The sequence below is a fragment of the Bombus fervidus genome, chromosome 11 (assembly GCF_041682495.2).
Source record: "Bombus fervidus isolate BK054 chromosome 11, iyBomFerv1, whole genome shotgun sequence".
In the NCBI taxonomy this organism is placed as follows: Eukaryota; Metazoa; Arthropoda; class Insecta; order Hymenoptera; family Apidae; genus Bombus; species Bombus fervidus.
In genome coordinates, this window is record NC_091527.1 from 7,370,316 (window position 1) to 7,397,290 (window position 26,975).

General features: G+C 44.6%; 1 protein-coding gene across 6 annotated transcripts in view; it reads left to right on the forward strand.

Moving 5' to 3' along the window:
• Nucleotides 1-26,938, forward strand: part of LOC139992478 (uncharacterized) — a 164,415-nt gene extending 137,477 nt beyond the window's left edge. For all 6 annotated transcript variants that reach the window (XM_072013343.1, XM_072013338.1, XM_072013344.1 and 3 more), the window contains exons 9-12: nt 9,260-9,608; nt 14,630-14,942; nt 23,358-23,567; nt 24,444-26,938. In XM_072013343.1, the coding sequence (XP_071869444.1) occupies nt 9,260-9,608; nt 14,630-14,942; nt 23,358-23,567; nt 24,444-25,082 (1,511 nt within the window). In that variant the 3' untranslated portion in view covers nt 25,083-26,938. The remainder of the gene's footprint in view (nt 1-9,259; nt 9,609-14,629; nt 14,943-23,357; nt 23,568-24,443) is intronic.
• Nucleotides 26,939-26,975: the final 37 nt, after the last annotated feature.

Consider the following 26,975-nt stretch of genomic DNA (forward strand, 5'->3'; position numbering starts at 1 on the left):
GGTATTTGTAACATATTCTTCATAAGAAAATCGAAATACCCGTTGATTCCCGTTGATCGTAAAAGAAAAGCGGTCTTTGAAAGTCAACCATGCACATTGTTACTTTCGGTTCACTAGACAAGTTCGTTTCACTCGCTTATACCGTTGTGTAAAAGAATTGTTAAATTATAAACAATTAAACTGCAATAATTTTAGAGTGGAGTAATCATGGGAACTTTGTTTACGACTCGTAAAGATGGAGAGATAAAACCGTAGAAAGCCCGCAGTACGTAAACCGACGACGAACTGTCCACGAACGCCATTAACCGGCTATGGTGCCGGAATTAGAAAGTTGGAATTAGAGCAGTTTCCGACCCGCAGTGGGCAAATCGGACCGCGAAAGTTCCCGTGGCGTTTTCCATAAAGCCGGAGAACGAAACTTCAGTCCTTTCCAACTTTATACCATACCATTTGCCCAAGTTACCGAGCGTGGATACGTGGAATCATAAGGATCGTCCACCAGGATGTTCCTTCGATTTGTAAAGCGAACTGAGTTTTCTTATACGGAGATTTGTCCCGGATAACGAATACAACGAGTATTCCAATTTGCGTTGGAATTAGTTTTGTTCTCTTATTTAACTCTCTGTGATCCGGACGATCGATCTCGCTTACCCCATTCCGGCAGATTCTTTTGCAAACAACACGAGTGGAATCGCAAAGAATTATGTAAGATATAGAGATTCTCTAGAGATTGGTAATCTGCAATTCGATTAGAACGACAGAATAATGAGTATTCTTGAAGACAAAGCAAAGAGAAAGGACATTATCAGTGGGAAGTTGAACGATCGAGGGTCGATTAGGAACAGGCTTACGGTAAATCGTCGAATCTCGTGTAAACCTTCAATTGTGATGGAGTAGACTTTACGATCGGATCGTGATCGTTTCACCGAATCCTCCTTCGATTAGATCGCGGTCGTTTGTTTGCAGAAACGAGAAGGAAAAAAATCGGAGGCAGTTTGAACGAGCGTCGAATCGCTGGCCCGTTTTCCTAGGAATAATAACAACCCTTCGTCTTCTCTCGAGGAAGATGAACGGTCGTCCTCGAGGCCGGTTTATACACGGAGCTCCGTGCAAACGACACTTTCCAAGTGAATTTCCTCTCGCAAATAACGTATTAATCATCTCCGACCAGACCCTCTCTGGCCCTTTGTTACACCCTGTCCAAACCTTCCCTCTTAACAGCCTCTTAATGTCTTTCTCTCGCTGCCACCCTCACCCCCTTATCTTCGATCCCTCCGTCACACTCGCTCCGCTGCTTCGTCTTTCTCTCTTTGCGCGCATGCATGAATACCCTTAACGATAGTACTTCGCAGACGCCTTTAAAATCGCGACCCGTCCCAACATTTCTCACTGCATTGTCGCGAGATCTCATTGTAAAGAACAGGGCCAGAGGATTTCACGAAACAGTAATACACTTCTTCTTAGAGCTTTGTGAATCGTTCACGATCACAAGATTTCATTTTCCTCGTCCGCCGTTTCACAAATATTATTAATTATGTTTTTTTTTTTGCATCTCGCATTTCAACCCTGCTGCGTCCTTTAAATCATTTTAGATGTAGCTTTTTTATCGCTAACAAATCTCTTAAATTTGCGTGCAAGGTATTCCTTAAAATGTTAAAAGTCTTGGTGATCTACGAAACGAGAATGAGATTAGAATCGCAACAGGACTGAAATAACGGGAAACAGCTATTTTGAGAAACTCGATCATTGTCAGTGATTCGCTTCTATCTAAAATTTCCCAACGTACACAATACCGCAATAAGCGTATAAAACAAACATTTACCCTGGAACAATCGTGTTCTCTGCTTTCACGAGCCCATTTCTCGTCTCTCGAACTATCCCCAGCACCTATCTCGTCTGGTTGCCTCCGACAAACGGTCGTCTCGCGGTTGATGTTATCGTCGCGACCGGTGTCGGCAAACACGCTGGCATGTATACGCGGCTTCCAGTTACCATGTTGTTGCTCCTTCGCAGCTCCGGCAATTACAAACACCTGGGGCGAGTTCTCGGCGCGAACGAGCATCCCAGAAGCACCCTGTCCTCGTTTGCCCTAGGGAGAAACGAGATTTCTCGAAATTGCCGATCGATCTACTCAAGGTATTGCTGGAGTTTAAAGTAGCTGTGTTTCTTCTGGCCGTAGATCTTGAATCGGTGCATTGCAAATTGCCAAGCTCGTCCCGCTCTCGTCGAGTTTGTATTGTAAAGGATATTTTCCCGGTATAGCTCGAACTGTCGGGGGAATTTTTTATCGACAATTCGAGGACACTCGGAACTTCGATCATTCCCTATTTTCTTTAAACGAATAACAGGAAGATCGAGTTTACTTCTGACTGGTTGAAAGCAGTCCCTCAAGATTCCGTTTCCGCTTCGAGGTCGACCCGAAAGCAATCTTTCTCGAGGCGACGGCGCCGTGTCTATGAACCGAGTCGTAGACAAATCAAATCTTTCGGCTCGACGGTTTCTCCAGAGAACTCGTCGATTCTACCCTTTTCCTTTCTCTTTCCTTTCAAGTTTCCTTTCGGATGATTCGAGAACGATACAGAAAACCGGCGAAAGGGAAAATACGCGGGGCACGAGAAACAACTGAAGACGGTTCGCTAAGCGACGTTGTTTTTCGACGGTTCCCTATTTTACTTGCGCCAAGCGGATTCCCGAAAGGGTACCCCGTGCAATATTATTTTCGACGAATGTTCAACGAATTCTCGTTACACGATAGAGAAACATGTAAAGAATAACCCATGGAAAACTAAACACGTTATACGCTGCATGTTGCTGTAATGCAATTTTGATTTTCATACGACGACTATCTGCCCATTCGGATCCCTTTACAAAAGCCCATCGATCTTCGATAATCATATATATATATCTATTAGAAACCTTCGGTAAATGATACGCTGTAACTCTATTCTCCGAGTCCAGAGATAATTATGAAAATCCAATCTCTGTTGTGTAACTCAGCGTGAGGTCACAATACGTTCGAATATTATTTTCCACCAGCGAATCACAGTGAACAATTCCAGGTTGCAATTTCAACATCGCGATATCAACCAGGTTTATCAGCTATCTATCTCTTGGATCGTTTTCACTATGATTCTAGACCCGATTAACCTCGTTCCTGTCGAGATTTCTGTCTGTATCCTCCGTTCAAAATTGCACTTAGGTATCCGCGGTATCAACAATCTCGCAGTTTTCCTTTCCTCTAGCTGCGAGCGTATCGTCGGCGCGAACGTCTACACGACGCGGCCTCCAATCTCTCTTCAGGCACTCGGATCTCAATAAAGCCTGCCCCGCAGCTGAACACGCCTATTTGCTCCCGTTACGGGATTCTAATCAATCCGCTTCTGGTTGCCCGGCTGGATTCAGCTGCCGATAGCAAGCAACGAGAAAAACGATATAACCACGTGAACGAACGAACGAGCTCGCTTCAGCTTTTCACGTATATGTAGAAATATTTCTTCGATGGAAATATTATTATTAATCATTTCTTTACTTTATATACGGGAATAAAGAGCCATTAGTGTGGACAAAATTATTGTAAAGCGCATGAAGAGAACGAAAAAAAAAAAAAACAAAAAAATACAGAGAACATGTTTGGTAAATTTTTCATCTAGGAGAAACAAATAAAAAATGTAAAGCATTGCCACATGTATCGATGGAAGAGATATAAACAGAAAACGATGTTTCATTATTATTTTTATTTAAATAAATACACGATTTTATTTGAACGAATCGTAAATTTTATTTATATGGAAATAAATATTTTAACAAATTCAAAGTATCTAGGAAGTAAGAGGATTACTATGATTACGAGAGGAATACATTTATTTGTATAAAAGCCACTTTTTAGATCGCTGAACGAGTCGAAATGCGATTGATTCCCGAAACTTGTTCAAAGAGTAATCGAAATTTGATTTGTAGGTCAGCGTACTTCGTGCACCGAGACAAAGCATCAAAGCATTCCTGTATCGTTACAACTACCATGGTCCCTGTAGCCATCACAGACTGTTCGTTTCCTTTATACGATTGGCTACAGCATCGATCCACGATTCTCGAGCTCGGCCCGATCTTCCGATACTAACAGTAGCGAGCAGACTTTTTCGTCTGAACGTAATTAGGGAAGTCTCGTTCGACTAAGTTTAAAAGGTAGACGGGAAACGCGCAGTATGGAAAACGGTTTACGTCCGACGGTATAACCGGTTCGCTGCCGGAGAATATGAAACGTAGATTGCACGTTCGGAGTACGAGCTGTCGCGCTACGAAATTGCATCGCAGAGCAAGCTCATCGGCCGGGGGAATTGAATGAATCTCTTCGTTGTCGTCGATTGACATTTGGGTCAACGTAAGTAGCGCGTACCGATAATGATTATTTCCAGGTTTGAGAACTCGCCAAGCCGCGAGGAAACAAGAGATGCACGTACGCGTACGATCGATACCGAACGCGAAATGTTTCGGACGCTCACGCTCCGTAGAATCGGTGCGCTTTGTCTCCGCGTATTATTTTTCCTCCTTCTCTTTGTCCTTTTTAACGAATTACGTAATTATCCTGGTTTGTTCGTGACGCTGGCGAACTATTCTCGACTTTAATGAAATCCAAGAGGAAAAGAATGAAATTCAGTCGGATGGGTGAAGGGAAAAGATGCTGCCGGCCGTTTATTATTCTCTTTGCCGTTGCGCTTGTTCAGCGCGGCACGAGCGCGAATGAATTTAGATGCAACGAGAACCCGTAATGTTCTTCGATAATATGGGTCAAGCTCCAGTTTCGTCGAGCAAATGGAAGCCCTTAATACGCGCGTGTGCCTCCATTATCTGTCTTAAGTGGTTATTTAGTGAAATAAGGCCAACAGCGTGCAAAAAGCACGCTACTCTACTTGAAATCGGATGTCTCTTATCGCGATGCTTAATCTCCTCCTCTACGACAGGCAAACCATCGCCTTCAAAGTTGAAGCTCCATCATACGATCGTTTAACTTCGTGTCAATCGCGATCGTAGGAAATTTACAAGCAAAGATCGAAAACCAGTTTACTCTGGATAAATTTACAATGCTCGATTGCTACGCGGTATATCGAAGGTTAATAAAGCACCCTTACCGCGAAAACCCCTGCCTGTAATAAATTCCCGATCGATCCAGCCAGGCTACCACCTACTATAAACAGTTGGTAACTCGAAGAACTTGAAGCGCACCGGTCGGAACTATTAACGGGCTCCTCGACATCATCGAAGAACAACACCGAGGCGTTTGCATCACGCACACTTACATCCCCGCGTTCGATGTTTGCTCGCGATACTCGACTTCTTGATCTTGGAGAAACTTCGTGTTATTAACGTTTTCCGTTTATCGAGCGATATCATATGAAAACAAAACGTTGCACCGATACGCCTTTTTTCGTATTTCTAATAAAACCTCCTCTCTAGCTCTGTACCGATTTGCATTTAATTCTAACGTGTAACTATATCGTTACGGTATATGCGCCGCGACACGTGCACAAGTTCTTCTCGCGAGAATCTACGCGGCTGAAGCTGATTTTTCACGATTTTTAACGTTAACACTTGCGACGTAAAGTTTCGGTATCCGAGAATTTCTCAGCTTCTCGAAGTAGTTTCCACTGAGTGACCAACGCGTTTCCAACGGGTTACTGCACGTAATTAATCCACGGCGGACACGCGACCGCGTTTTACGTGTCCGCTGCTTGTGCACGCGTCTCGAGCGTAACCAGAGACGGCGGAGCCGAGGAGTCACGGCGGGCTTTGAATAAAGTCGGCGGAAACGCGGTCGACGTGAAACTTAACCGAGCGGTCGGTCGTTTCTTTGCCTCGCGTTCGATTATTCAAATGTTCCCATTCCGGGATCCTGGATCGTCTATTTTTCTTCGTGCATCGATAACGAGGATCCTATAGAAGGTGGGCTTTTCCAAGAGTCTCGTACTTTTGATGAAGTTTTTAAAAGACCAGCTAAGACGGAAGAATAAGCATGTTGAAACAGCCTGTACAAAGTGGAGCGAAATTTAAAAAAGGGAAAGGAGTATAGAATGAAATAGTAGAAAGCGTGGTTCCTCTCGCACGTTCCGTGAAATAATAACAAATTCTACGGGGTGAGGAGGGGGTTAAACGAACTCGGAGAAATGAGTATTCGAGCGGATTCGATCGCGCCTCGGAGATTCGAAGCGGAATTAAATCGGTTTGGAACGAGATAGAACGTTTCTATCCAATGTGCCATGGTCGATGGAAACGGCCATTACGACGCTTTAGAACGGGAAATGGTTTTTGCGCGGGTTACCATGGCGGGCGAGCCAAAGTAAATTCGTCGTCGAGTCTCGCGATAAAAACACCAGGCCTGATACGACCGACGCGATTGTCGTCGCGTTAAAACGATTCGTCAAGAGGCAAAAAGATGTCTTTCACCTAAACGCGTACCCATTCGAAAAATCTTCTATCGTCTCGCATTTTTCCCCTTTCTTCTGTAAAAACCGACGCTTCGATTCTCACTGGGTCGAACGTGGCTTCAAGAGGAACGAAAATTACGTAGAATATTGTACGACTGGTTAAACGCCGTGTCTACTATTGACACTTTCAGCTTCCAACTAATTTTCCATTACGAAGAAACTAACGTTTTGAGAGTATCTATACCACGCACACTTTGCTGCTCTAAAAGCTGCCGCGATACCAGCTGCCTCGAAGAACCGTACGAATGATCACGCTTTAAAACAACGCTCTCTCTCTCTCGCTCTCGCTAGCTCGTAAAGAATAATGAATCCCATCGACGTTCCGCGGTTGGTTATTACCTTGAGCTACTCGCCGGCCCTGTCGTTGCTAATTGTTCCTGCGCGGAACACGACCGGGTAACGAGGGCAGACAGAGTCAGGAATTCCTAGCTAGAAGTTGGCGAGCGGAGAGTCTCATTTCCTGGCTCGAAGCGGCATTTTCCATTTTCCTCTGACGCACGTCGCGCGTCCAAAGGAGCCTCTTCAAGCCAACGGAAATATCGCTACAACCTTCCTTCGTAACTCACGCCAGGGTGAACCAAATTTCGACCGACAGGGACCGCTGAAAAAGTTTTAGGGCGAAAGGTCACGACATGGTAACACGCTACGTGGATGTTCGGAACAGGAATTAATATTCCAAGCAGAGTTCATCGGTGGCTGATTTCTCGCCGAATTTCCAGTGATTCGTGACTGCCACGTACGCCTCTATGAGACCACATCCGAAAAGGAGTTTGGTAACTCCTTGCAAATCCGGAACGAATTAAAGCTATCACGGGCCAGCAGCTCTCGAAAATGCCCGCGGTTATAATGAGATTATCGCATCTGTGACTCAGACGTGGTTTTATCCCTTGAAATTCGTCCCATCTTTGTTCCTGGCGGGTTTGAACGTTCCCAGGGATCGTAGTGAAGTCGAGTGCATGGAGAACATTCCTTTCACCTGTGACATATGTTTCATCCTAATGTTAATTCAAATTTTTGCTATGGTTACATGTAGTTCGCGTCTAACGCGTAAACGACGAAAGTAAAAGAGCCTGCGATCACTGCGGTATTTATCATCGCTTTGAGGTGTTTAAAAATGCAACACGAAGAATGCGAGCTCGCGTAAAATTTTATCACGCACGACCCGCTCGTCGCGTACAGTCGACTTTATAAATTCTTCCGGAATACACATTGTTCTCCTATAGCCAGCTCGTAAATGTTTTATACTTTTCATTCTGAGCACGAGCTGCTGCGTAGCTTCTTCGCGATAAAGTTTCTCTAGCATTCATGATAATACGATCAACGAGAAGCAGGTAAACTGGCGAGGAGACGAGGCTGTCGTAAAACAAGAGTCAGTCCGCTTGTAAACTGGAATATTTTTATTGCCAACCGCACGCTCTACGCAATTTACAGTAATGACGCGTTCGCGAACGAACATCGAGAAAGATACACGAATATAAAATTGAACGAGCAAAGGGCGAATCTTCTTAAAGGATACAAATCCTGGAACGCATGTTTTGGAATCTTGCCGTAAATTTTCGCCTTCGCGCCACACTCGCATCGCGGTTTTATCTAACAGTGCGTTCAACCGTGCGACGTATTGTTCGTCATTGAAGCCATTATCTTACAGAGCGTTGGAGCACGATGCGGAGAAGGAGGAGGGCCCTTAATAGAGTTCCCTTAGTAACCACTTCCTGTCCGGATCCGAGCCTGTCGCTTGCTTTACGAACCGCCTGGCAACGTGCTAGCCGACCACGTTTCCCTTCTCGCTTATACACTTCGTTTATATTAATTCTACGCGGCACAAGCTTTACTGCCAGTAAACTCGGTTGAACGCTTTTAAAGACACCGCTACCAGGGCTGTCGTCTAATGCAGACGTCGGAAGGGTTTATCCAGCCCTGTGGAATCTTACGAGCTTCCTTACAGGATAAAGTGTTTCTCGTTGTTCATCTGCAAATTGCTTTAACATCGGCCACTTTGTACAAATCATAGCATGTCGCGATTTCCAGCCATGGTTTTCACGTGACGAGCATCGTTATTGCCCTACCGTTGAAAGTACTTCAATATTAAATTGTCGTTTACAACACAACAATTATTTCCTTTCGAAGCCTAAAATTAACTTCCTCGGAAGATCGTACTTATCGAGCAAACTTGGAAATGCTTGCAGATATTATTTCTACGTATAATCTCAGACATAGTTTGTTGTTTATGTGTAACAAATATTCACGCTAGAGCCCTCATTTATTTTCACCACACCGTCCTGCAATCGTTTCCTTCCGAAATATGGAACCTACATCCTAGAACACACCCTAGACAACCTTACAACTAACCCCGTCTTAGGCCTGACATATCTTCTTTCAAAATGCGATCGACCAAGTTTGTGTCGCGTAAAAATTCAACAAGTGACAAAAAAGAAAAAAATTCTTTATTTCCACTCAATTTATACAATAATTAAATAGTAAACCCTTTACAGTATTTGCGGTTCGCAACGATATTCAGGCTGGTTCGGACTTATTCAGACTCACTTGGATGATTTTGGGACGAGTATTTATATTTTTTATTTGTTGGAGTGGGAAAAGACTTTGGTCGTACTTATCATATATTTCTGAGAACGGGTAGAGTGACCGAATGCTATCCAGACGGTCGCTCATGATAAGGCGCTTGGAATTTACTAATTGAATTTCACCTGTAACATTTGCACCGTCGATCGATCTTATCTCAGCGATCTATCCATGTTAAGATGATCCATGTGATTGCATAGGTTCAGGCTCCGGTTCTGGAAGCAGCGGATGCGCGTCCAGCACCCTTGGCACGCTACCCCTAAACCGTTGCTACTCGTCGCTGCCCCGAGGCGCGTTGGCAGCCTATGGCAGTTTGACAAGACCCGCTACACTGCCGAGACTTCCTCTTGGGCTTGGCCTTGGTCCTGCGCCCGCTACCGGAAACGGACCGTTGCCGCAGAACGACAGGGACAGGGACAGCAACGGAAGTAGCAAAAGGAACAGCGACAGCGTGCTCTGTCATCGTTTACCGCTGCTACATCCGTTACCCACCTGCGACGTCAGCAGTCATCAAGGAACTGGCTTCCACGAGATCTTCAACGCTATCAGGTGAGGACTATCCTTGTGTGATTTAATAGGTGCACGTTTTAGGGTCTAATTCCCAATTAATTAAAGGAACAAGGACTTGGGTAGTTGTCGAGGAAACTTGGAAGTACTGGTGATCAAAAGAAAATGTTCTTTTAATTATAGCAAATTAAAAAATTGTAGAAAAGATAGACGTTTCTGATATAACTGTTTAATCTAAAGTTTCGGAAAGGGTGAAAATGTCGGAGGAGTGATTAATTAAATTTAGAGATTCGTCGAATAAATCTGTATGCAAAAGGGGAAGTTATTTAATTGCGAGAGAATGTTGCTTCACGTTTGATACTCGCAAGAGGAAAATTGAAATAAACTGCAAACTCCAGAATTTTCATTTACGACTTACCGAAAAACCGCCGGTAGTGCTAGGGTTGGCCCCAGACGTCTCGCAACTTCGTAGGCCGTGGTACGAACCACTGCGCTGAGTTCCTCGAGGAAAGTTTTCGAGATTTGGTTTTCGAGCAGCCGGTAAATGAGTTATGGAAATTAAAGAGACGAAGGAGAGTGGCCATTCAGGAAATTATACGAACTGCCGCTGGGAAGTTTCCGCAAAGGGCGTGCTCTCCCCTTCAGGATGGACGATTGTTAGGCGAGAAATTTAAGAGCGACGGGGTTAGATTGCGTCAACATCGTTCTTGCAAGGTCGTTGAAATTGCGAAAGTTCCTCCCACCTCTCGTCTCTTTAGCTTTCGGAAAATATCGCTCGAAATTTCTCGAATAAATGTCGCTTTATATTTTCGCCAACATATCTCGAAACTAAAAACAATATTTGCCAGAGCAAACAATCCATCAGTATACAGGTTGTCTAGCGTGTTACGCTTGCTGGAGATTCTATGGGGTTTTATCGACACCAAAGAGTTTTCGAATGAAATTCTGTCACCTGCCCGCAGCATTCGTCGTGCTGGGTGTTAATTTCAAGTCTCACCTGCGCGTCACCTGGAGACCGTTCATTGTTCAGACACATGTGACCTCGACAAATCCCCCTTTCAGCCTCTGTATTTCCATTACACAGCCTGCAATGGAATTCTTTCATCCACGTTTCACATCATAATTCGGACGACCCAGCTGCGAGGGGAAATTTCATGCGAATTCTCGGTATAACCGCGTCGAATAATCTCGCGGCTGCCGGTTTTCCTTGCGCAACGTTATATAAACCGGATACCGAAAATTTTTCAAATATCGAGCACGCCAGCGGGAAACCGCCGTGTTACACACAGGGAACAGCCACATACTTTTTAATCTCGTGCTTGGATTCACCTATGAATTTCATTTCGTAATTTCATTTTCTTTTTTCAGTGGTTTTTTCAAATATAAAAAGATACGAATGAGAGAGGAAGAGAGAGAGACGACAGACACGGATTACACGGTTCGAACGTTCAATTACACAAAACAGCTGGAATCCATTTTAATTTGACGCGTGTCGTTGTTGAGATTTCAAGGTGGCCATAAAACGAAAGTACGAAACGAGGAACAAGGTAGAAACTAGAAACGTCGTGCGAGAATCGTCGTAAAAGGAACGACGACAGGCATTCGTGCTTTTCCTCTATTGGCCGTGGCCTGAACCATTTGTTCCGTGGCCCGTTGATGAAAAGGTGGCCAGGAAGAAAGCACACTCTCGCGCCCTTTATGAATCCGTTTACGAGCGCGAGCTTCGGCGCGATACATAGCGCGTTGGAACACGCTGCGAAACGGAAGTCGACCGGCTGCGTCGCGGCCCTCAGGTTCATTGTTTCTCCGTTTACGAACGAATCTCCACGCGTCAACCCTGAAACGTGAAAAATAACTTACACCCTGTTCCTTTGCTTTGTCCTTTCCCTTTGTTTCATCGGCTTTTTACACAACACATAACAGCCATGGAATGTAGCCTCGCCTCCGCGCTCTTTCAACGTTTCACATTTTTATCGAGTCTCTTAAAACTCGTTCGAATGAGAAATTTGTCCATCCTCGAATTTCCGTAGAAATTTCGCGCCAGTTTCTATCGATGATATTAGGTCTATTTTCTCAGCACGACGCTTTGATCATTTCCAGCCGCGTATCTCACTGAGTCGCAAGGTTTAACGGAAACACGTTTTCAATGGCAAAGAGTCAGACTGGCACGGAGAAATAATCTCGCAAATATTTTTCTCGGCTAAGTCCAATTTACTCGCGTCTGACGGGCCGCTTCGTATTTTTAATTAAAAACATCGTCCAGCCATTCATACGCGTTCCAAGCAATCCACTCGCGTGCGCAACCCACGTTTCCAATTCGTTGTAACGCACGGGAACGCGAGCAAGTCAAAAGGCTACTCGAAGAATCCAGATGGTAAAGAGAAACAGTGTTTCGCCTCGGCTGGCGATGCAATTAAAAGTGTCCGATCCGACCATACATAAATAAAAAGAGCTATTTTGAAACACATAGCAGTTGAATGTAGTCGGCGGTAATATGTACAATCCGTTGATGAATTAAAAACATCGATTAAAAACTTTTACAAATTTATGCTTTAAATCAAATATTTCGCTCGATCGAAATTTTCGACGGTAACCGAGTTAGATGGGAACTCTGGTAGAAGGAAGAAAAGGCAAAAGTGGAAAAGTATGGCACGAAACGCGGTGCAGTTAATGTTGTTAAGCATCCGGATTGCTCAGGTATACGCGGCCCGTGCCGTAACTTCGGACAATCTTCTTTGAGTGCAGTTGAAAGGGAACTACAGGAAGACTGCAAGTTCTAGCTTGCTGCAATTAACTTGTTTACGACTTACAATAGCTAAGTGTACCTATCGATTCCTGCTTTCTTTGCACATTCACTCTCTGCTGTTTCTTTATTCGTTTAGAGAAATTCCTCTGTGACTATTTCACGTTGCTTCGAATTTCCACAGGACTCGCGATTTCATCCAGTTAAAACGTATCACTGGAAAACTCGAGTAAATGTAATTCGCTGAGTGTTCCATTTTAACTTGTAAAGGGTTTCTCCGGACCGTGCAACCGTTTAAAAATCGCGTTCCGCTTTCCATCGATTTATCCAAATATTTTTACCTTCGTTCTTGTTTTCATTACAAAGGTGTGTCTCGAACCTGGAACGTTCAAAAGGAAAATCACGCGTTGGGTCTAAAGGCTGATATCCGAAACAGCTCTTTCAACTGTTTAGAAACCACTGTGTTCCATTGTCCATTCATTTATCCAAGTATTTTTACGTTCGCGGTTACAAAGGTGTTTTAAGCGTTGCACGGAACGCTCAAAAGGAAAATCAATCGCACGAGGAAGCGCGATATCCGAAATACGTCGCGTAGCCCGTGATCCATTGCTTACCTGGCGGCCGTTTATTCTCGCGGCAGAGTGCGAGGTTTCCTAGCAGAGAACGATACCGAGCGGTTGAAATCGAGAGAAAAACGGTGGTCGATACACGCTTTGATTTAAAGTATCACTTTTATTGGCCGAGTAGCTTATCCGCCGTGAGCGGTCTGAATAAAATGTTTATTCTCGATGGCGATTCAAAGCACGACCGGCACGTACCAGCTCGCAAGCTATATTTTTCCTGCGATAGATACGTCCAGCCCACTCGCTGCAATTTACTTGTGCCGGATACCATTAAAGGCGCGCCATTAGCTGTGCACGCCGCTACCAAGCCATGCCACCACGCTAATAGCCCGAGTAAATATCCTCCGAGGAGTGGATACTATTAAATCCAGACGCGATCCCGACCGATCCAAACGATCGAGCTCCTTCAATTGTCCCTATTAAACGCAGGTATACGCAGTCCCTTGCTACGCGTGGTAAAGTTTCTTCTGGACGAAAGTTACCGTGAACGTTGACGGAGAGAACCGCTCTAGAAACAATGGAATTCTTGTACAACCCTTGTGGAACTGTTGTGGGTCGATAAGTCTGATTCATTAAGTTATTGCCGGAGCCTGAAACTTTTAGTGAGCTCGATTGCATTAAATCCGACGTGACGAGACGTATCGGTTAGTCAGGCACATCTGCGTGGAGAATTGCGAGCACGTGTTAATGGATGATCTGATTTGTCAGGGAACTGTTCAATTTACAAGCGTACCGGCGAATAATCAACGCTGCTCGGAATCGATCTCGTTAAACACAGACGGGTCCGCGTTATTTCGCTTCCTATGGCCGTAATTGCATTTACTTCAGACCTCCATTTTTGTAACAATCTTAATTTCCTCGCCGATCTTTTTCTTTTTTTCTTCATCCGTCCAGCCAGCGCGAGCGAGATTTAATTAAAAGTCTATCTGTGTTCAATTAATAAAGGGGACCCACCCCCACCAACCGTTACACCGGTGTAATCATCGATCTTGCGTAATTACTGAGCTTGTCAGTTGCTTTGATTAAATCCTCCTTCTTCAGTTTCACAGTTCTTTCTCCGGTTTGTGGCTCTATATCGAAACAGGCAACATGACAGAGACTCTGTTATAATTCCATGCAAATTATGCTGCACTATTTGTTAATGTAGATCGTACATTATTATTCGTGGAATGTGGGTCACTGATTTAAGCGAGATTGCGATTTTGTATCGTCGTTCGAGTTTAATTTCTTGTCCCGTTATGGGCAAACTCACAGTCGTAATGGAAACCCCTGTTAGCCCTCCCTCGTATTATTGGTCCACTTTTCCTATGCTAATTCGCCATTTCTCCTATCGTAGAGAGTTCACGATCCTTCCAATTACCGATACTATTAACCCCCGAGTGAATCCTCGTTAGAACTTGAATCCAATCCAATTGCATCATAAGGACACTGAGGACCCACTTTCCTTTTTATGTAACCAATTTTCTCCGCCTCTTTTTAACCTCTTATTCATTTTGTCAACTCTCCTTACAGCCTTCTTCTCTATTCCTTCGCTTGTCATTAAAATTTTGCTCGTTAAAATTTCATTTTCCAAATATCAATTTCCCTCTACTAATTTATTGAAATAGAATTGCAAACTGAATAGCGACAGCAACGTCGACCAGTCGAGAATTACGCGAGTATTCAACTAATCGGCGATGATTTATCGAATTCCGCAGAGAACCGAATTGCAAGCTGAGGTCCTTGAACGTGTCTAAGTGTTTGCTCGGCGGATTAGATGCGGGCTGCTTGGGGGAGACCATCAGAAGGGCGCGCAATTTGGATGCTTTAAGGGCTGCCGGTGCGTCCAGACCAGCGGACGTCATGCCATTGGTTCTTGCATTGACAGAAGCGCCTTGTCTTCAGCTCTTAGATCTGGCCAGTCCACGACTAGCCCTCGACGATCATCCTTCCAGATTGCTGTGTCACGCGCTCGCCAGGAACACCACCCTTAAGCTGCTCAGTCTCGAGGGTTGGACTTTCAGAATAGAGGTAAGTTCGTGCAGAAGTTGTTTGATAATTTTTACACGTGAACAGCGCAGGTAGAAACCATGTTAAGTCACGTTACTCTTTTTTTTTTTTTTTTTATAGAATAATAGTTTAATAACTGAATATGTCATCAACCAATTCTACATCTAAACTACATATCGTTGTATTCGATTCTGGGGTTCGAATACGTATTTCTATCGTTGTCTCAGACAATTTACATTAGCATCGATTAATTACAATTAACATTAGTATCATTATTTATGGAAATTAATTGTATGCATTATATCTTGAAAAGATTCGTATGGCTTGCACCTGTATATTTTATATTAAAATACTTCCTAGCCAGCGAGTGATGTAAAAGTCAGAAAATCCACATGTAGAGGGTAAATTGGCAAGAGGGCGATAATTCGCGAAGAACAGAAGGCGCTGATTTGTATTCGTTGAGCAACCGACACGGGGGAAAGCCATAAAAGTTGAAGAGGGGAAAAATAAAGGGTGGGGGCGTCGAGTAAGAATCGTTCGAGCGGCAGGCTTCCCGTTTCCTGGTCGGTGGCTTGCAATTCCGAAAGTGCTAGCTGGTAATATCCTGGTGCTGCTCCGCAGCTGGCCGTAGCTATGCAGCACAAAGTTGCATAACGGTCCCGACCACCGCGTCCGACGAGAGAGCAGAATTCCAACTAGCCGTCTCAATAACAATGTCTGAAAAGTTCGTGTAAGCCCCGTCGACGCACGGCGCCGCTCAGACCTTCTTAAATCTGAAATACCAGCCGTGAGCATGCCGCAAAGCATTCTTTTATTCCCGCCGATAACCGCTTTGATAACGCAGTAACACAGAAAACTGCTTACCGTATTAAACTACCGAATAGCACAACAAGCGAAAAATTCGATTTCGCGTTATATCGAAACTAACGTTCCGCGTAAATACCAGCTGACTTCCGAGTAAATCGAAACGATATAATTTCGTCGGTTTACCGATCTGCCCGTGGTCGACCAACGTGAACGTAAGATCTGCTAAGAACGAGGTGTACGCGCAACTCGAAACCGTGAAATTCTCAGCGTTCCGTGGGATTATATCGCGTCATTGTGATTTCGAGAATGCGAATTCACGCGGCACTTACTTCGATTCCAAATTAGAACTTTTTCTTTCTCTAAGAATTGCGAATAGTATGGCTACGAATATTATCGAATGGGATTTCACACGGAGAACTCGCTCGTTTTTCTACGACTCATGCTTCTTTATTCTTCCAAACATTCCCCACGCGTGCTTTCGTCTTAAGAGAATAAATTAAACGAAAAAAGTAAGGATCGATACTAAACGAACAGACACGGAGTTTTGCGGTTACGTTTTCGAGGTTTCGACGGAATTACGAACAAAGCGAGATCCATAAAAGGAACTGATGAGGTATCCGGGGTCTACTAACAGTAACTTGGTGGCTCGTAAAAAGAATCACTCGAGAAGTCTGTGGTTTCCAGCCATGGAACCGAGGTCACAGGGATTTGCGCATATCCCCGTGCTCTCCTTCTTTGGAATTTTTAACGACACCGCAAGACAGATCTGCTGGAAATTCCATCGAGTTTCCCAGCTCGTGCTACGTCCTAGCCATATTCGACGCGAAGCAACGACACGATTTGAAACCGTCGGGCGGAAACGAGCACGAGAAACGACGCGCTCCACAAACAGGAAATTCAACCGTTTTCATGCGCGAATTTTCGTCGATTTTCCCCCACCACCGGCGAACAGAACGATTTCCCTCGCAAACCAGCGGAAACGCCAACGAGATTGGACGTTCCACAGACGATTACACGCAGGGCACTCCCTAAACGCGTCACCTAATCAGATTTATGACGTCGAGATTTCGAAACGACCGGCTAGCGGTCGGGGAGCCGACCGACAGGTGTCCCTGATGCGCATTATTTTCACACCACGCTTTGATTAACGTCCAGAACCACCGGCCACGCGTAGCAATTGTACGTCGATTACTGCAATTTCATCGTCCATTGCCGTTTCTTCGCTCCCTCTGAATTATTCGGCAACGACCAGCCTGAACCGATGAAATAACGTTGGCAAGTTTTAACAATAAGGAACGTGATGCATCGAATTGAGCACGACAACAGGTGTCTTCGATGGCAATTACTTTCACCACGCTTGCACGGAGATGGACGTTGATCGTTCTACTTGAGACGAAGCGTGCGCGTTGCAGTGGTAAGTTTAATTAGAAGCGGTCGTCAATTAAGAGCGAAACTTGCTCCTGTCCTTTCCGCTTTTCGCTTCATAAAACGCTTCATCTAGTCACACCTACTCGATGCTATCCCTTCTATGTGTGTACATATATCTGTCGAGTACATAACATAAATACTTCTCTCTCGGTTCCTTCCATTGAACCTCTTAACCTTCTCCCGGGGTTCTATCTCCGCCTAAGCCATTGTTGGCGACGAGCCATTGTCTCTGGTGCGAGTAGGAGTAGTGGCTCGCGAAAGGGGCAAGACAACCGAAAAGCGGCAGAGGCGAAAGAGAACACGACCGCGAAATAATCCTAGCAGGTGCGCCGGAGGATTATCCTAAAGTGGGTAATTAATTATCAGCGATACCGACCGACCGAGGAAAGTAGAGAAGATAAAGGACAAGTGACTTGGGTATTGTTTAGTCCGCATACTAATTGCTATGGGAGGAGTCAACGTGGAAAGAGAAGTTCGATCTTCTTCAGAAAGGAGAGAGAGCTAAGCCGTCGCATCGACGCGAAATATCGTTGATCTTTTTGTCGTTGCCTCGCGTCGTAGAACGTCACGTCGTCGACTTACAATGGATCCTGTTTGCTTTAGTCTCGGTTGGAACTTCGTTAACTAATGCGAGCGTACGTGAAGATGGAAATGGCTTACGAGCTCATCGTCGATAGTTGTGGGCGCAGCGCGTTCCCCTAATTAGCAAGCAGTTAATGTTTCCAAGTACCTCGGCCGTCTGAAACGTCTTCATGAATAATACAGAATGACCTATTTTATCACGTTCACCTCAAACACGAACTCGTTGTTCTCGCTGAAAGCAACGTTTAAGTAGAAGCTCGCTGGAACGCGACACTCGCATTCACGACGTTTAAAATAGAACAAGAATTCGACAAACATTCGTTCCATTTTTACCACAGACTCAAAGATACCGGAATGTTTGTCGCGCGATAGATAATAATATTGACTGTACGAAAAGCTCAGCTGTCAGCGGACTGACGAAACACCGAGTCGTTTCACTGAGTCTCGTAGTAACTTTTCCGCTTTAATTGGAGACCTATCATTATGCAGCGTGCGTTTAGAATGAAATTCACGAGCTACCTTTGGCTACCATCTGGTCAGACGACTGAAAGAATTATACGCCGTAAAATCCCCTTTGTAGAAATTATCCGATCGACGCGACGTCTGGTAGGGGCCGCTCCTTTTCTACTGACTGAGCATTAAAGCCTGTTTCTACTACCGATTCGAGACTCAACCACCGTGAGCTCCTTTGTTCCTTTTCTTCGTTGCCTTCCGTCTTCTCGTATAAAATGCCATCCGCCATTCTATTTGTCGCAGGCGTACCAGAAGCCGCAATAGTAAAACCAAAAGAAGAACGAGAAGGAAAATAAAAAAGCCGAGATTCCTGTCCTCTTCTTATCGCGAAAGGTCGACCGAGCAAATGGAAGAAGAAAAAGTAGAAAATTTCGAATGACGATATGACCAATCGTAAAAACCATCTATACCACTATACTGTATGAAATACGATGCACCTACATATGTATCACACATACATGACACGAAGCTCGTAAAAGAAGCATAAGAGAAGAAGAATTTGAAAGAGTCTACCGCGGAATTACCATAAAATTCGGCATTACTCGTTCCACTTCTCATTGTTTCTTTGTCCTTTCTCGAGACATCTTGCGGTCTCTACGATTTGACATTCGCTTCTATTCGTATTTCACGATAAATGTGCGAATCGAAACTGGGCTACAAACAGATTGATACGAAGAAAACGAGGATAAATGCATCTCGTCGATAAGACGAATTTATCCGCAGGAAACGTGCAACGCGTTGTTTCCTACGAGATTTACGTTCGTAGCCGCTACTTCTTTATTCCGAATGCAACGTCCTCGCGACCAATTTATTCAAATTGCACGTCGAAAAAGTCACTAATGATTGACAGGATAAATGAATCGGAGCGATCGGCTCAAGTTCTTTGATACGTCGAAAACAAAATATATTGAAATCAATTTCTGTAAGTGTCCAAACACATACGGGTGTGTACGGACGTTGGAAACGCTTGAAACGTCTCGACGCGATCGCGAAAAATGTGATTTATTTAAAAGCAAGAAGACACGAGCGAGATTTCGCCTTTGGCGAAATAAAGCGAACGATATCGAAGCAAAATACTCGACGGGCAAACAAGACATATATTCGCGACGCGGCCAAATGGATTCTCCATTATTAAAAATGCTGCCGTTCGCTCGTCCGTGTGATTCAATTTACTTAAATCTGCCGGCAAAACTCGCCAGCTCTGACATCGCTGCATCATCCGACGCAGCTACATCGTTCCGTAACCAATTTCCCCGGGAAATAGAATACAGGAGAAATGGCGCATTAAGTGGACAAATCGATCATTGCCGGCCGAGTGGAACGACCTGGCCATTACTCGCAAACGCTCGCTCAAACATCTTCTTATTTATTATCCACCTGTGACGCGGTCCGAGCTTGGATGATTTATAACCTTTTCCTTATACGCAGCGTCGGTCACGCTAATCAAACGTTAATCAACTGCGGAATATTTCACGCATTCTACGACTTTCCAAAGTTTCCAAGTTGGAGTTGCTAAACTAGAGAGAGATACATAAGTAAAGCAACGTTAAGTATTTCTCTATAAATGGAGATCACAGGAGAGGAAAATGATAAGTACATTCTTGTAGATTTTCTAATTTCCATGTCATTCGTTTTCTATCGTTCTTAAATTTTGATCGAATCACGGCATCGTGAAATTTCCGATACTCGTTGCATTCAACTCGTGTAACAACTCGATCCAGAAACAATTCGTTTAAATTCACCTAGATAAAGAGTATAGTCGAAATATGGGATTCTCAGACGCCATAAAATACGAGTGTGCAGGGGCCCCAAGGTTTTCCAGACCGCTCAACGTCGCCGGTAATATTGCCCGCGATAAATTACGCGGCATCCCATTCTAGCGCGACTTCCTCCGCTCGAACATTCTTTTCCACGATCCTGACCAGCGTCTATGGGGCTCGTTGAAAATCTCCATGGAAATGCCGCCGCGTCTGACGTATCTCGCTCCTCTTCGTTCCATTATGCAAAGCGATCCTGTGAAACGTTTATTCAAAACAACGTGAGAATTTGCCCGGTAACGGGAACAGCTCGTCTGAGAAAAACATGGCCGGAGATCAATCGTAACAACCCTCGCGGCTTATCTTTCTCCGACTTCGGTTTACTTTACGACATCGAGTACAAATCGATATTCATATTTGACAAACGTCGCTCGTGGTATCGCGATCGCTGTCAAAAGAGATAAAAGCGTAGAACTACGGCAAGCTCGAGTTTTTCTTAAAATTGCAGCCGATAAAAACTAACGTTCTAGATTTCTCGTCCTTGTCCTCAGTTTTCGAATGGGTTTATCAGCGGACCGATAGCGCAACGCTGACGTTTAATCGCATCAGTAACGAGGGTAAACTATGCAGCAACGTGCACACGGGGTGATCGTGGATGAAATGTGGGCGGGAATCTCGGGAAGCGCGTAATTCGCAGAATATCCAGGATAAATTGTACAACCGTAAAATCCTACCGGTGGATGGATGATATCACGCGCGGAAACAATGAAGCGGAACGAACCCGGCCAGATTTAATTTAACGCACGAGGGTGATTATAAACAATGCAGCTCGTTCAAGTCCCCTTCTCTTTCTCCCTCCAGCATTCCTCTCTATTCTCTTCTGTCGTCCCTGTGCGCCGCTACCGCGGCCGCGACATTATTGTTCGGCCTGTCACGATCCGGGATGATTTCCATTTAAAAAGAATCGTGCCACGGCAGCCGATTCATTGAATTTATGCGGCCACTCTGGTATTTTTCATCGAACTCGACCGGACCGTCGGCGTTTTATGTATGGCACGGTATCAACTATGCCGCGGACGAAAAACAATTTTCGAACACGACCTCGTCGACCATCGTTCTCCACGATGAACGCGTCCCCCGGGCTCGAACGTTTTCGTTGTGATTTTCACGATGACAAAAGTTGTACCGACGGAACGAGATCGCGAACAACTGTTCGGTAGTCGCAACTTCTCGTCGAAAGCGCGTAAAACAACCGTCGATCATTAATAATGCCAAGTACGAAGCAAAGGAGAAGCGATTTGCCGAAAAAGATTACTTCGTGACTTTGTATTTCAAGGTATTTCGACGGTTTTTAAATTCGTGGACCGGAAGCCTTTTGTACTTTGATCTCCGGACGGTAATCGTTTGTTTTCCATGTATTCCGAGCAAGAGTCTTTTAGAAGCTTAAACGTTGGAAATTCGTAGAATTTAGTCGGTTTAATCGCTTCCGCTGGTTCTTGAGGGATTCCTGTTTCGTTAGCAAGTACTTAACGAAGAAAATTCTCCGGCGTGTCGACAAGTAGCGGAGGTTCGTTATATTGGCCGAGAAGCAAGGTGTAATCGCGTTCTCCCGGCAGTTGGTCTGCGCTGGTCGTAATTTCGGCCAATTTTCCCAGCATTATTCAAGCCGAGCGAGCGTTCCTCACGAAAACTACCTTCGTAAATCACGCGATCTGTCGGTGAAATTATTTCGCGCGGAAAAAGAGCCGAATGCCTCTGGAATCGAGCGCGAGACGGAAGAATTCCAAAAGACGTACGAATTCGCGTTTCTTGTGCATTTTAACGGCCTTAAACCCGGCGAAACCTCGAACGAAATAAAACGATCGAGTAATTCGACAAAATAAAGCGACCGCAAGACTACAAAAACGTTTCGCAAGAAAACGAGGAGACGTGAAACGGGAAGCACTCAGCCTTCCCGTTAATACGTTTCGTGGTAAAGGCTAACGACACCATTTTTTTACGACCGTAGACGAGAATTAATTTCGGCACAAGGCCGATGGAATAGAAGCGGTCGATTAAAATACCGAGCGACACTTGTTGCGCCGATTATCGAGTAAACATTTTTAAACCGTGGCTCGTCTGCGACTACGTATTTTAGGCGGCATACTAACCCTCATGAAATATTCTTCTGTATCGATTCGTTCAGCCCCATTGAACCGCGTCCAAACAACGAACAAACTCCACTCTCGACCCGAAATCTCCCATAAAATATTGGTTCTTTCAATCGTTCTACGATTCGTCGCCATTCGAAACGTAATTTCCCCTCAAAGCTGCCACGCTGTTCGCTGCTTTCGTCCTGGCTTTTCACAAGCCACGCGAGATTCCCCGAGGGATCATCGCGCGCCAGAATATAGGGTACACGCTCCGTTCCACGCGTAGTTCTCTATCGCGACATTGAGAACAACCGTGGCAAAGTAGAACGTAGCCGTTCGAATCGAAGAGGTTCGACTTCGAAATCAATCTGAAGCAGCACGTCGGTTCGCGCAGCTTAACGACGTCTCTGTTCGAAACTGTGTCGTCTAATTGGGTCACGCTATTTCCAGACGACGCGTTCCGATATGAATCTTGAAAAGCCCGATGTACTTCCCACGCGTACGTCCTCGACAACGACGAACATCGTTACACTGGAGATTTTACACTTCCGCGTTTCACTCGTGCCCCTAGGGTCTCTCGTGTTTCGCGTTGGAATCTTTCGTTGATCGTATTGTACGTGCTATTCGAAGCAAACGAGTGGTAACACGACGAAGAGGAACGCGACGCGATCGCAAACCCGATTTGAAGATTAGTCGTAGCTTGTTAACTTTCGTATTATCGTCGAAGCTTCATCTTGCGCCGCGCAACGAACCCGTGCGATCCTGTAATCTCGGAAGCCATCGTATCTGCACACGTCGCTTTGTTCCCGTCTCATTGCCGAGGTTACGTAATACCGCAAGCGATTTCGGCGTCGCGACGCTCTTAGGCAAACCACTTTCTCGTTTAACGTCGTTCAGCAGCCTACGTTAATAATGGAAACCGCTGTCTATCAGTGGATCAAAGAGTCTTCGGGCGAATCGCGAGAGGATTTCCCACATTCCATTGACATTACCCCTTTGTCTTACTATGTCGTGTCACATACGTCGTGTGGAATTATAGATACGATTCAGCAAAGATAAATTGTAATCGTAGCGAAGCCTAATTTCGACTCTGACTTTAGCATCGATTCTTCAGATTGAGCAATCTGAATAGAACATCTAAATAGAAATTCAAATTTTTGTTTGGACTGTCAAATCAAAGGATATGGAAGAAATGAGAGATACGTTCGATGTTGCAGGAATCCGACAGCCTGGCAGTTTTTTCTGAGCTACTCAGATATACGAGCGTCCGCGAGCTAAGTCTTTGCAACGCCCGACTACATCTGGCCGTCCACGAGGGTCCTTTGGCGAGATTAGGGCGTCGAGACGACGCCGGGGCCGAACTCCTGAGAGCCGCGCCGCCTCCTGCCTGCCCCGCGATTGTATTCCTCAGGCTGGCTGGTTTTCAAGTAAGTAATCCTCTTTTCCAGGCCACCATCCCGCAGGGTAATGAAAAGGATCCAGCTCGGACTTCCGACTTCTGCACGAATTCCGCAACTACGAATTAGATCATCGGCCGTCTTTAACGAGTCGACGAAACTGATTCCCCGGTGGTTAGAGGTTCGAAATGAGAGATGGTTCTCTCTTCTCGAGGAATCTTCTCTTTCGAGTGGCCTCTCTCTCTTTGTGCCATAAATAGAGAGGTTAATTGGACCGTATCAAAATGCAGACTACGATATCTCATTGTAAGGATGACCTGAAAGCAACTGCTGTTCCTCTCGGTTATTCTCAAAGTGCTTCGAGGGACTCCGGTGTTAATACTCGTATCGCGTGTACCAGAACAAGAGGGTAACGACGCGTTACGTTCAACTGAGAATTCTAGCCGACGTATCGAGTTGCCAGAGGATTCGACGCGAAACGTCACATTCGAGACGCTCGAATCCAGTGGAACCAGCCGATTCGTAATTCGAGGCCGACGATGATTCGTTTGTGGTTTGGCCAGCGGTCGTCCTGACCGCGGTACATTATTCGTCCTGCTCCGGGAACTGGTCTCGGCTGTTCTGTTACGTCGTAAAGCCAACTATGACGATCGATATTGCGTTCTTCGATTCGTTACGTAAATCTTGGAAAAGTAGACACACGAAAAACAACGTTTCCTCGAGGCGGTTCCTTCAAATTTGTCTTTCCCCTTTTCACCCTACGACTGATCAGAATTCGTGCAACGACCCTCGAAATTCCCATTCGTCTTCGTTATTCGACAGCTCCGGTCTTCTCTTGTTGCCGAAAAAGAGAGGAACGAGAATTGTCGTGAACAAAACGGTGCACAGCATTATTTCTGATTCCAGGTGACAGTGAACGATCGTCTGGCGCTACGAGGGCCTCTTCTCTTGCCATTCCTCGCGGGCTTCACCGCTCTCAGCGAGCTGGACCTCTCGTTGGACAAATCCACTATAGGAGGCAGCAGCGGATCTCTGCTCTTCATCGACGACAAGATCCTGCAGCAATTCTTCGCCTGCCTCTCCTCTCACTTTAGGAACCTACAATCCTTGAGGATCAATTTCTGGCGAGTTACCCTGGAGGACAGCGAGAAGACGATGAGACAGATCGCGAAATACCTGAAACTGTGCAACCTGAGCTTCCTAAAGGCGAACGGATTGATCGTGACCGACAGTGCGAAGAAAGTGCAAATGGAGCACGTGTTCGTGCAGACGATCCTGACTCATCTTCAATACTTGACTTGGCTCTGCCTCGACGGAGTGGATTTGACCGAGACCCAGGCTTCCAGTATCGGGAAATGCGTAAGAGATCGGTTCCCAGGAACTTCGTTGGAGATCAGCGCGAAAGACGTGCACGTAAAGTCCGTGAAGGCCTTGGTTGCCGCGATAGAAGAAGGAGGAAGGGCGGAAGTCGTGTACACCGGTGGATCAAACTGTAGATTGAAGATCACGAAGGTGCAGAAGAGCAGCAAGAGCAAGAAAAAGTGAAGAATTGTCGGAACACCCTTGGTTATCAACGATACGGAAGCTTCTTAATTGTCTGGCCACGGAAGAACGTAGCCATAGAAAAATAACGATTGGAATTTGATTGTAGATGAACGAAGTATAGAAAATGGAAACGTACGAAGTAGAAACGAGAGATATTGATTGCGCGTGATTCTTGAGTATCCATGAGCGATCCGGTGAAACGGATATCGAAAAAATTGAGAGGCTAAGGGGATGTCTAGGATGAGAATATAAGCGCGTAGTTTTAGGAAGATACGAGATCGACGATGTTAGCCATAAGAGGCACGTAGAATAAAAAGACTACTCATACAATGGAGGAAATAAATGGAGAACGAGGGAAGAATGAAATGAAGCCGACACTTTGTGGATTTTCGTCTTACTGTGATTTCCTTTTCTGCGCATCATCACTTTCCCAACGGTATAGATCATAGATCATAGCATTGTTCGCTCGAATGTTATTCTAGATACTCCGTTAAACGCAGAAAAATGTCGAGATCGTAGAGATAGGATCTTTGTTTTAAAAGAGATAGAGTGTATTCTTTTGAGGGAGGGAAAGAGAGAGAGGGGGAGAGAGTAAGGAAATGGAAAAGGGTGGAAAAAGGAAACGAGATAAAAATTTATCGCGAGACCAACACGTATACACACACGCATACGTACTATCGAGAGAATATTTAAAAACAAATAATAAAAAAAGATATAAAAAAGAGGCTGTTGCAACTAGATACGTTCGTTGTTGTTAGATGGACTGTAAAATATGATTCAGAGTAATATATTATTATTATTATTGCCATTATTACGATTACTATTATTATTCCTACGATTATTAGTATATTCTGATCACGATTATTAAATGTTACGATCGATTGAATTGCAATCGACGATCCAAGAGTGAAATGGCTTTACCGGATGGCGCGTTGTTGGAGACTTGAAGAAATTTTATAAATTATATTCTATAGTAGCGGGTAGAAAGAAAATACGTATCCAATGAGAAAGAGGCGTCCTTGGATTTCGAATTATGCGATTACACGCTAAATAGAAAACGATGGCTATTATATTGTATAAAAATAAGGAAACGAAGAACGAGAAAGAATACAACAGAAAATATATATCTCTGCGAGTAAAAACACACAACTGCCAAATCATAACGTAGAGTTTAATTCGCGATTATCGGTATTATATCACGAGTTCGTTATTTTTTAGGATAAGCGCGATACGACGATTTTTATCCACCGATCGCCGAACTAGAACGCAAGGTGTGATTTTCTGCCATCTGTTTGCCAATACCGAGCAGAAACTACGGAAAGAACACGATACTGCCATATACCTTCGACGAAATAATAATAACAATAATAATAAAAAGCAAGAAATAAAGGAGTTTAATGTGAAACAGATCAACGAGTAAGTTCGATCGGATTCAGTTCAGCTTTACATGAAAAGCAGTTCCACGGTGTTCGCTCGATTTTTCGTACCGTTAGCGAGGAAACCGAAGTTTTTGATTCCCTTTTATCGTCCATTTTAGATAGCCAGGTATAGCCTCGCAGGGACGAGAGTTCCATACAGTTTTTCATTTTTGATAGTTTGCTATGTACATAAAACACCGCACGAGACACGAAAGCATCCTTATCGAAGGTACTATCTGTTAAATTTTGCGAGACCGTTTTAAGGAATAAACTAATTCAAACGGCGTCAGACTGAAGCTGACACCATACGCGCGCACGTTGTCCAATGCATTCAAGATCGTTTTATCGTGTGGAATCAGCTTCAGCGATTTTATTATAAATATTTATGTATTTATATGTGTATACATATCCTTCAAATAAATGTAATATGTGTTTGAACATTTTTTAGAAACGTTATTCCCTATATAGAAGTCAT